The sequence below is a fragment of the Micromys minutus genome (assembly GCF_963924665.1).
Source record: "Micromys minutus genome assembly, chromosome: 1".
Lineage (NCBI taxonomy): Eukaryota > Metazoa > Chordata > Mammalia > Rodentia > Muridae > Micromys > Micromys minutus.
The window spans coordinates 129,902,898-129,915,001 of record NC_137969.1 but is presented as its reverse complement, the minus strand read 5'-3'; the positions used below and the strand labels follow the sequence as shown (position 1 = coordinate 129,915,001).

Sequence of the window (12,104 nt, the reverse complement as noted above, 5' to 3'; positions counted from 1 at the left end):
GATGGCCATTCATAACTCTCAGGGATATGCCCAGTCAGCAGCCAGAAAGCACTCCTGGCTGTCTTCCCACTCCCTCCACTCACAGCTAAGGAATTACTAAAAATGTGAACGAAGCATTCTCTGGCCTGACTTGTAGTCAGCAGCTGATTCTGAAGCCAGATGTTTGGGTCCCTGGCTCTGCCCTTGCTGGCGCAGTGAGCTTGGCAGCTTTCCCTCAGCATTTCCTTGTGTAGGATGGAAGGACTTTGCTCTGGGTTTGTGTGTGAGATTGTGTGAGCATGCAGATGTGCGTCTTGGAGCACTGAGTACACACCGTTTTCCATCTCTCCCCATATCCCCGAGCTCGTCCAGTGAGCAGATGCGTCATGTTCTCTCTACTGGTAGGTGGCTTACGGATCAGACGCAATCACTTCCTGAGGAGAGTCTGGATCTTATGTGGAGCTGGTGATTTTTCTGCAGAGGGTTAGATAGTAAACGGTTTAGATTTTGTGGGCCATATCTCTGCAACAAGTCCAAGATCTGATTGTTCTCCTGGAATGTAATTGCCACGAATACCCCGACCTGTTACAGCCGTATTCCAGTTAAATGTTATCAAAACATCTGGAAGCACAAAATAGGTCTATGAACTGTAATTTGTACCCGTGTATCTAGTAGGGTGACATGTCAGCTAATAAGTTACTCTGTTACGAATCGGGATAAGCGCCAAAAGGAAACAGACAGGCAAGGTCTGTGTCTTAGCTGGGGTTTTACTGCTGTGAACAGATACCATGACCAAGTCAGCTCTTATAAGGACAACATTTAATTGGGGCTGGCTTACAGGTTCAGAGGTTCAGTCCATTGTCATCAAGGTGGGAGCATGGCAGCATCCAGGCAGACATGGTGCAGGAGGAGCTGAGAGTTTAACATCTTGTTCTGAAGGCAAACAGAAAACTGACTTTCAAGCAGCTAGGGTGAGGGTCTTAAAGCCCATGCCCACAGTAACACACCTACTCCAAAAAAGCTGCACCTACTCTAACAAGGTCACACCCACTCCAACAACACACCTACTCCAACAAGGCCACACCCATTCCAACAAGGCCACACCTCCAAATAGTGCCACTCTCTGGGCCAAGCATATTCAAACTTTGACAACCTTTGGGAAGGAAGGTCAAGGAATCTGCTGACATTGAAGCCACAGGGTGAGGAGGAGACAGCAGGAGAGGGAGAGACAGGCTGCAGCTCTGCAGATGGACCCATGGCTCAGACATTTTCCTGACAGGTTCTCCCCCTACCTGCTTTTGCATGTTTTGAAGACGTGGTAGATATACTTCAGCTTGCATATACTTTTGCTCTATCTAACCCAACTCCAGCCCTCCCCCAATTTCCCCTTCATAGCCGGACCATAGAGATGAGCTGTATATGACAGACTAAGACACGTGTGTTCTTCCTACCTCTAATCCTCACACCCTTGACCTCTGCTTCCTTTGCTATATTGTTTGTAGTATCCAGGCAGGATTTAGAAGTTGGAGTGGGTAAGATTACACTGTATTTTATTATTTAGTGTTAACTGATCCACTCCTGAAAAATCAGACATAGGGGTACTCCTGAGTCACAGACATAGGGGTACTCCTGAGTCACAGACATAGGGGTGCTCCTCAGTCACACTAATGTCTCCCCTAATGGATTCAGTGATAGGTCTGGTCTCAAAAAATATGGTGGAGAGTGACTGAGCTAGACACCCAGCATCATCCTCTTCTTCCATATGTTGACACACACCCACATGTACATGAATGTACACAAACACACAAACACACACACATGTACAAGTATGCACACACACGTACATGAATGTACACACCCACCCACACCCCCACACTCCCACACACATACACGTACATGAATGCAGACACACCCACACCCACATGTACATGAATGCATACACACACACACACACACACACACACACACACTCGGAGGATAATTGTTGTAAGGATTGCAGTGAGTACACAGCCCTCAGAGCAGTGCCTACTCGGCTAATGCTCTTTCCCACGTATCTGCTGTCTCAATCACACCTAAGGCATCAGGTTCCTTATTCCTCCTGAGTCACATTGAAGGCTCTGGACTCATTCTAAAAACTCGGGCTGCATGCTGTCACTGGTCTGGGGGATGACCTTTGTCACTGTCTTTTTGAATGTATCATTGTTCTACAGACATCTCCTTGGTAGAGTAGCTTTTTGAACATAAAACTAGAGTTTTGCTGGCCATCCCCCACTCCTGTAATCTCTGTTAATTCTCTCTTTGTAACCAATGCCTTCCTCTGTATGTATTTAGATATAATTTTGGGCCCTCCCTGGTTCCCCTTTTTCTTCTGTACAAAGTTGAAAGGGAGGTGACATGTCCTGAGATATGTGAGCTGTCTTGGGGAGATCCAGGGCAAGGGCATGTGTTTTTCTGGCACTGGTCTTTACACTTGTGGTGTGAGCTAGCTCACTTCCCCTGGTGCCTCCTGGCCTCCCTGGTTTGGCTCACACATTGCAGCAATGTTCTCGACACTTCTTACAGACCTTGACCTTATCATGATGTCCTGTTCTAATTGTTTCTTTCTGGCCACATCCCTCCCCTGGAAGAATTCTAACTTGTTTTCCTTGTAAACTGCTTTAAAAAATGATTTTAAAAAGAAATTTTTTTTCAGTGCCATCCTATACCCTCATGAGTCATCTTCCAAGAGTTGTTTGTTGTGTGTGTGTTGGAAGCCCCCTCAGTAGTCTCCGGAGATGCTCTGAAAAGCTAACATTACGGTCTTGTTGGAAGTAGTCCCAGCTTAGATTCTATTTTTAATAAGACCCTTTGTATTGTTTCTCAAAAGGTTTCCACTTTCTCCCACTGATGGAAGTAAGAATTTTGTTTCTTATGCTTCTGGATCCTGTGATTCCCCCCTCCCCCACCCCCTCCCCCACCCCCTCCCCCACCCCCTCTCCCACCCCCTCCCCCACCCCCTCCCCCACAGGGATTGGTTCTTTGTTCAACCTGTGGTCATACAGCTTTTATGTTTTCAGGGCCTCCATTTGCCTTTTGTGTTGGGTGCTTGCAACAGGAGGCTAGGCTTTGTGTAGCTAATGCCCTTCCTGATTGATACCATACTGATAACCTTCACTGTTGCCTCTTCACTGATAACCTCTCTGTTGCCCTGTGGAGTAGGCAGGCTGGACAGCAGCACCGGGATCTCTGAGCTCCAAAGAGAGGTGAAGGGGTAGTTCTCAAAGACAAACACTGGTAAGAGAAGGCAGACAACAGTGATGGAGGTAACTTAGCTCACTGGTGTAGAGGATTAGCTTACTGAATTTTTATTAATCGTGTTAAATGTATGTGCCAAAATAATACATCTTGATAGTAAAAACTTTGAAGTTAAAAGGATCAAAAGGAAATCTCTTGGACCTGGAGAGATGGTCAGTGGTTGAGAGTACTTGTGGCTCTTGCAGAGGACCCAGGTTCAGCGTTCAGCATCCATATGATAGTTTATAGCCACCATAACTTCAGTTCCAGGGGATCTGATGTTCTCTTCTGATCCTTGTGGTCAGCAGGCACTGCGTAGTGCACACACAAACATGCAAGTAAAACACACATAAGCATAGAATAAATACATCTTTAAAAACAAGAAGAAAGCTCCTCTGTGACCTTCTCATCCCTCAGCCCTACTCTCAGGCAATATCACTGGCATTTTCTTGACTGTTACTCAGATGCAGCAGTAAGCATCTGTAACCCTAGCTGCTCTAGAGGCTGAGGCAGGAGGATAACTTGAGACCAGGAGTTGAGCTTCACTTGGGACAACACAGGGAGAGCCTGTCTCAAAAACAAAAACAAAACAAAAAAAACCCCAAACAGATAAAAACATTACAAAAAAAATTAAAACAAACCCTCAAGCTCAAAACAAGGAATTTCTCAAAAATTCTTTCAAATTTCACTAAAATGTAGGTGTTGAATACAACAGCTCAACAGGCTTCATCCACTTTGTTCTCAGAAAAAGAAGAGTATGGAGCACATAGCAGGCAAAAACAGGGACACTTGTATGTTGGCTGAAGAAATGACATTTCCAGGGATATCCAAGGTACCTCGTCACTATACTGCGGTTTGCTGGTCATTGGTCATTTTACACAGCAGTACACATGGTATTCTGTTTTATAGATCATCATAATTATTTAATCAGCTTGAGATACTTCCAAGTTTTTCTGTTGTAACCATTGATGTAAGGACCATCTGAGACATTGCCTGCTGATTGTCCCTCCAGTATCTACTTTCTATTTTTAGGTAAGGGAAACGTTTAACTTGCCACAAATGCTTGCATTTGCAAGGCTCCCTTGCAGCTATGTGGCTCCACGACTTTTGTTTTGGCCAGAGGGCTTATAAGCAAAAATATCCTTTGTAGTTCTTAAGAGCCTCCTTGGAGGGGAGATATCCATTCATTTTTCTCCTTTGCTGTGACAGAGATTAGTCAGTGGCAGGAGCTAGATTAGTCATCTGTCTCTTGCCCACAACATCGTGGCGAGCTAGGAGGACTCCGTGTCCATAGCACTGTGGGTTGCTGCACCAAACCTGCTCTGCACCATTTTGGACACTGATATGAAAGAGTTGAAATGGGTTTACATTTTGTGAAGTTACACATAGGAGTTAGGTCTTCGTTTCACTCTCTGTATCCATCTGCCTGAATATATCCATTCAATAGAGCAGAATTGCTGGATTGAGGTACATGGTCATTTAAATTCTCGGTTGATACCACCTAATTAACCTTTAAGTACCCATCATTACTCCCATCATGTTAGGTGCCTGTCACTGTTTCATGGATGCATTTACATTTAATGGAGATAAACCCCAAATCTGTTGGAGAGGTACAAAGATTCATGTTACCAAAGGAAAAACGCTAGAATGTAAAAGCAAGAGTTTAGTTCCAAATGTCAATATCTGTTATATTCTGTATCCATGGAAACCAATTCCTGTGTGTCTATAAAGGGAATGGGAGGATGGGGAAGTGATGGAGGATACCACTTATGCTTTGTTGAACAGCACACTGAGAGAATATACAGACCTGGGTTTACATTATCATGCACACAGCTGCATCACAGATCTCTAACCATCCCTGTCTATGCCCAGCCACCTGACCATCCATCTAGCCTGTAGGGACTGTGGGCCTACTCTGTGCTCTTCATTGAGAGAATGTGGTATTGGGAAGGTTACCATGTCATATATTGTTATGGTTTAAGTCAAATGTTAATGATTGTAAAAATAATAACTGTCATATGTGGGGGAGGCAATGTGCATGGAGAGATGTGGGAGAGGTGTATCAGTTTCTTCTTTCTGGTACAAAAACATTGTCCTAGTGGCTAGAGAAATGGCTCAGTGGGTAGGAGTGCCTGCTAGGAGTACCTGAGGTGCAAGACCTGAGCTCTCATGCTAGCGTATAAATAAGAACACAAGGGTGGCTGTTTGTATGTGTAATTTCAATGCCGAGGGATGAGGCAGAAACAGTGGTATCATTAGGGCTTACTAGGTGCCAACCTAGCTCCCAGTTCAGTGAGAGATTCTATTTCAATGGCACAAGGAAGAGAGAGTTAGACCATGACACCCAATGTCTTCCTCTGGCTTCCATGCATGCGTGCACAGAAGTATGTGTACCTGCACACATGTGTGCAACACACACACACACACACACACACACACACACACACACACACACACTAAATTAGCAGCTCAAAAAGAGCCAGATTGCTCATCCTAGGGGACACCTGCTTTCTGGCCGTTGGGATTTCTTCAGGCTACCTTTGTTCCTTGGCTCACAGGCCCTTCTGTCTCCAGGGCCAGAAGTGTAATGGTTTTAGTGTCTCCGAGCTCGTTTTCACCATTGCCTGTCTTCTCTGACTCCGACCTCTGGAGACATGGAGCGTCCTGCCAAGCTCATCTCTCCCCTAGAGGGTCCAGAAGAGCCTTCCTGTATCAAGATTCTCCACTCAGTCCTCTGCAAAGTCCCCTTTGCCATGCGTGGTAACTCGATGGGCTCCAGGGAGAGAAAGTGTACAACTGGGGAGGGGTGGCATCCTGCCCGCCACAGGACTGGTTTAACAGATAGAGGCTGCTCTGTGAGAATTCCCTGAAGAGTTGGCCTTTCAATTAGTCTTGTAAAGTCCTGGCGGGGTAGGTGGAGTCACTAGGAGAGGGTGTGGACCGGAGACGGAAAGGTGGCCATTGTTCTAGGCAGGGTATGGAGAGAATGACAAGAGAGGTTAGTGACAGCCCTGGATGCCACCAGGGGGAATTCCAAAATACCAATTCCATGTTTAAAAAGAACTCTGTCCTGTAGCAGTTAGGGATGATTAAGGAGGATGGCAGAGGCTACGTGGGAGCTGGTGGTGATTTGGATGAGAGACCCTGCAGCCTTGTCTAGCTGCAGCTGAAGAAGAAGTGGGTGGAATGGAGGGACTGAGAGAGTTTGTCAGCAGCCCACAGTGACAGATGGAGGACAGTGCAGCAGGGATATTGGGTTTGACCTGGAGGGTCCAGTGTGGAGAAAGCAGGACCATTTACTAAGGGGGCGGGGAACCAGAGGAGTGAGATGTTCCATTTAAGTAGATAGATGTTAAGGGCTGGTGGGTAGACAAGTGAGAAAGCCTATATTATGCCATATGGAGCTCCAAGAAGAGTCTGCAAGGTACGGATAGTTAGAAATGGCTTGAGGATCCTGACTGAAGCCTTGCAGAGGCTTCAGGCCACCTCTGGGAAAAGCCAGATGTCTACAAGTCTCCCTCTGGGGAGCTGGCTATATTTGTAGCGTCTCAGGGTGATGTGGAGGTGAAATTTAGAGGGAAATTTTCTTAATCCTTTTGGGTGCTGGGATTAAGTCTTAGTGCTAAGACAGACAAGACTCTGCTCAAAGAATTCACTAGCAAAAACCATGTGTTAGCTTTTCTCTACCTTACTTTTTTTCATAAAGATCTAATGAGATCTGGTTCCAACCACTGATACATTGTATCTTCCATTGATCCTGCTCTGGCTGGCAAATATTCTAATTTTGCTTGATAAAAATGGATGTAGGTCTGTTTAATACCCATTATTTACATTAGTTTATGGTTTAGAAATAACCTTATTAGAAATGTTAGTGTTTTTCGTCTGTACCGTGAAATCAGCCATAGTTTGACCCGTTACTTTAGAAGGCTAGCTGTAGAAAAGCCACACTGAAGTAAAGACAATGGTTTTCACAACACTGAAGAAAGGGTGCTGAAACTGACTCACATCTGAGCAGTGGGTAAGGGAGTCTAGCACGGTGACATAGCAGAAAGACAGTGAGACATCACACAGAAACCTAAGAGTGGGGGAAAGAGCCTGCCACACTGCTGTTCTGGTCGCTGTTTTCTACTTAATGTGTGCTTTGTGGCCATTTTGACTGGTTCCCAGTCTACTTCATGGCCAGGTCTTTCTCGAGGTGGTGGTGATTGTCATGTGAATTAAGATCATACAGCATGGGGGGACTAAAGAGACAGGTTAATGGTTAAGAGCATCTGCTGCTCTTGTGGAGGACCTGGGCTTGGCCCAGCATCAGTGTGGTGGCTCACAACCATTTGCAACTCCAATCCTGGGTGATCTGACACCTTCTGTAGCATATACACAGAGCACACTTATACATATGCAAACAAAACATTCATATACATAAAGAGTGAATAAAAGACATACAGCATTAGAAATCTCAAAGTCTTTTTCTGGTGTGTGTGTGTGTGTGTGTGTGTGTGTGTGTGTGTGTACTGTCTGTCTACCTGCCTGCCTGTATTTGTGTGTGCAGGTGTCTCTGGAATCAAGAGGGCACCAGATCCCCTGGAGCTGGAGTTGTTGTGAGCCTTCAGGTCCTCTGCCAAAGCACTCAATACTCTTAAATCAATGAACCATCCCTCACCTTCAGGCCCAGTAGTGTTACTTTCTAAATAGAAAACACTTAGCTTTCTGTTCTCTGTCTCCCAAATCCTCATATCTCTGTGAGCTATGAATCTTCTGTGATAGCCTGGGAAACAGAAGGCTGCAGATGGTTGGAGAATAGCATCAGCCAAGGGCTCTGATGCTACCCACTGCTCTCCCTACATCAGCAAAGGGCTCTGATGCTACCCACTGCTCTCCCTACATCAGCCAAGGGCTCTGATGCTACCCACTGCTCTCCCTACATCAGCAAAGGGCTCTGATGCTACCCACTGCTCTCCCTACATCAGCCAAGGGCTCTGATGCTACCCACTGCTCTCCCTACATCAGCAAAGGGCTCTGATGCTACCCACTGCTCTCCCTACATCAGCCAAGGGCTCTGATGCTACCCACTGCTCTCCCTACATCAGCAAAGGGCTCTGATGCTACCCACTGCTCTCCCTACATCAGCAAAGGGCTCTGATGCTACCCACTGCTCTCTCTACATCAGCAAAGGGCTCTGATGCTACCTACCACCCCCCTACATGCATAGGCTCTGTATGAACAGAGCGGTCAAATACAGATCAGAAACGGTTTAAACATTTCATCTGTACTGAGCACTCAGACGTCTTTATTTCATAAACTATACAGTGTACCAACAGTTTACGTAGCATTTATGTTATACCGGGTATAAATAATGCAGGAAAGATGTAAAACATAGAGAAAGATATGCATAGCAACTACTATACCATTTATGAAAGGGAACTGATTATCTTTCCAGGGGTCTGGAACCTGTTCCCTGTAGTCAGTGATGATTGGATACCTGACTGGAGGGAACTTTTTTTTTTTACTCAGATCTTAGGGAGAAATGACCATCTATCACCAGTGCCTGGCCCCAGGTAGGGGCTTCATCACTGTTTTGATGGATAGGCTTTGTGCAATATTTGAAAACCGATTCCCGAGTTCAGCCTCTGGGGTTGGTTACAGGCTGCTGTCTAGCTAGTTCAACAATGGCTGTCTCCCAATTGAAGACCTGGAAATTCAGGAGTTGTTTAGTTCATGAGGCTGCATACGTATCTCAGCTGGTTGTCAGCTAGAATCCCCAGGAAGTCGGCTCTACTGCCCGTGAAGGAAGAGAAAGTTCTTCCATGTCCTTCAGATAGGCTGCCAGCAGGTGTGGCCCAGATTAAAGGTGAATCTTCCCACCTCTAAAGTCTGGATTCAAATGGGTCTTCCCATTGCAAATGACTTAATTACAAAAAACCCCTCACAGGGGTACCCAGCCTCTTGGGTTTTATGTTACTTCTAGATGTAGACAGCTGAGAGTCGTCTTTACAAATGGCTGTTAGTTTTTATGAGCACCATGAGGATGCTCACAGTCCTTGGCGCAGGACTCTTAGTCTGACTGTGCTGCAGAGTCACTGCTTAGCAATTGACACATCCAACAGCACTCACACTCCCATTCTCTGCAACTTTCCCTGGGCATTAGAGTCTTCTCAGTAAGACCTTCCCTGAGCTCTTAAAGGTGCAGGTGCGCAGCTTTTACAGCTCACACTCCCCTCAGCTGTAGCATCCCCACTGGCCCCGGCCCATCTCTAAACTTTCCTTCGACATAGTCACCAGCTCCTAGTGTCTTGTCTGATAGGCTTGCTTTGTGCTTCTGGCTGTCTTCACGTGTGAAAATGGGAACCCCAGGAGAACTGGCATGTATGTCTGTATCTTCGCCATTCGCATTAACGCCCGGACCTAGATATTTGTGCCTGGCTGAGTGGATGTGTGAGAATGAAGACATTGACTTTGAAAACGGTCCCATCTTCCAGGTCCTCGGTTTCTGCAGCCAGTTGCTGCAGCTGTCTGGAGTGTTTTTTCAGAAGATCATTTGATTGTTACTTATGTATCTATCTCAGATACCCACACCTAAAACCGCACAGCTCAGGACTGGAGCAACAAGTCCTTTGGGTAAGGAGTTCAGTGAAAACCTTGCCAGTGAGTCTCCTGGTTTACCTCTGGTGTCCCATAGCTGGCACATGCTGCTGACAGGGGATGCTTGTTTCAGGAGTGGACCACCTCCTGTCACCCCACTTCCTCACCTGTTTTCATGCCACAGAACTGTTGTTATGTTTTCTTGTAGGGCACCAATGCCTCTGCTCTGGAAAAAGATATTGGACCAGAGCAGTTTCCCATCAATGAACACTACTTCGGATTGGTCAATGTAAGTATTTATTGTTTCCAATGTTTTAGGGTATTTGATGTAACTCTGATGACTTGTCTTGTTTTGGGGAGATAAGATCTAGCTATGTAGCTCTGTTGGTCTTGAACTCGTTTTATAGACCTGGCTGGCCTTGAACTTGCAGTGATCCTTCTTGCCTCTGTCTGAGCACACCCACCTCTCCACTACTATTATCTCTGTTTAACTGTCTGTGCTTTAGTTAGTAGTGGAGTCAAATTCTGGAGAAGGGCATTTTAATCTACCTTTAAAAATGTTCTAATAGTTGTCCCCAGCAAGGGATTTAATTGCTACATTATTGATTGAATTTGTACCCACTTTCCCACATGCCTCAAGGGCTCCCCTTTGAATCTGTGATTTCATAGTGATTTCATTAGCCCATGTGGTCACACCTGCTTTGCTTTTCCCTCCCTTTCTTACAGCATGAACCTCTCAGTCTTCGATTTGGTATGGGTCAATACACCTTGAGTTTTAAGACTTGGTAGCTGGTTACCTGTGCTTGGCAAATAATATAGCTTATTTTAGAGATCTATAGTTATATAACTAGAATATTTACTCGAGGTGGGAGGAGGTGTCAATCAAGAACCAAGAGTCAACTATCCCGCAATTACCTGGCCCCAATTGTTGTGTGACAAAACTTTTCCTAGGGAGATGCAACCCACACATCTAGTCACCACAGATAGGGAGCTCACTACAGACCAAATTATAGGTACCACCAAAGTTTAGTTTGATGAACCAATGAATTTTATTGGGGTTACTTACAGGAGTATAGGTGAGGGTTGACTTACAGGAGCAGAAATGACTCAAAGACAGCTGCATCAGAAAGGCATACACCAGCATGGTGACATTTCACAAATCTGAGAAACTAGAGCACAGCCTACAGGCAGCTTAGCAGGGTGGAGAGTGTCCTTTCCAGGTGACTCTGGTCTAAACTTCCTCCAAGCAGCTCAACTGCTTCCTGCTTTTTCCATGTAGCTGTTCCAGTCTTGGGAGCCTTTGCTCATCCTAGAGTCTTCCTGGTAGTTTAGCTCTGTTTGCTCTGGCAGGGAGGGGGGCCTAATGAATCTGGTCAGTTTTAGGGACTTCCTGAAACTATTTTGAGTTTTTCACTTTCCTATGTAAGGAGCTTCTCTACTAGATGGAGGGTTTCAGTCTTGGAGGAAACTGTTCACAACACTGGTTCTCTTCCTGCTAGGCAGGAGCTCCTTAGTATCTAGATGACTTTACTGCTCTGCTTCCTTAGTGGTAGAGCCATGTGCTAAAGTGGGTGTCCATCACCCCTATGAATTTTCTAAGTCACTGTATCTTGACTGAATAGAAGTTTTAGGTGCTAAGTGTGTTAGCTCACAGACATATGGGTTTCTGGAGCAGCTGCTCTGGCAGTCTGCCAGTGTCCTGCTGTGAGGTGTGCTTGGAGAAATTGGACATGTTCTTTGCAAGTAAATGCTACACTGGATACAAAGGAAAGAGCTACATTTGAGTTCTCCCTGTACTGTTAACTTGTGTGGTGTGATTCCAGGCAAGGAACTTGGCCTTTCTGGTCCTCCATTTCCGAATTTACTAATTGTAGTTGCAATAGTTTCTCCCTCTTGAGTCACAGTGAAGGATGAGAGAGAGGGAAGGAGGGAGGGAGGGAAGAAAGGGAGAAAGAGAGAGAGAGAGAGAGAGAGAGAGAGAGAGAGAGGAAGATGAAAAAGAAGAAGAGAGAAGAGGGGTTCTGAGCAAAAGATATTGAGAAGCTGAGATAAGACGGGACAGAGGAAATATATATATATTTATGACATATATATTTATGATACATATATTTATTTTATGGTATCATATTGGCAAAACCCAGTCTTTGAATTTTAATAGTTTATTTTAGCCACTGTGCCTGGGCCTCCACTTAACTCTCTGAAGAGTTATTCAATTCATGGGATTTCTTTTCTAGCTAAGGAAAATCCAAATGGACCATGGAGAGAGAGTTAAG

General features: G+C 45.4%; 1 protein-coding gene across 1 annotated transcript in view; it reads left to right on the top strand.

The window, feature by feature from the left end:
• Positions 1 to 12,104, top strand: part of USP46 (ubiquitin specific peptidase 46) — a 58,379-nt gene that overhangs the window by 14,376 nt on the left and 31,899 nt on the right. Inside the window, exon 2 of the mRNA XM_080922761.1 lies at positions 10,040 to 10,120. Within this exon, the coding sequence (XP_080778887.1) occupies positions 10,040 to 10,120 (81 nt within the window). The remainder of the gene's footprint in view (positions 1 to 10,039; positions 10,121 to 12,104) is intronic.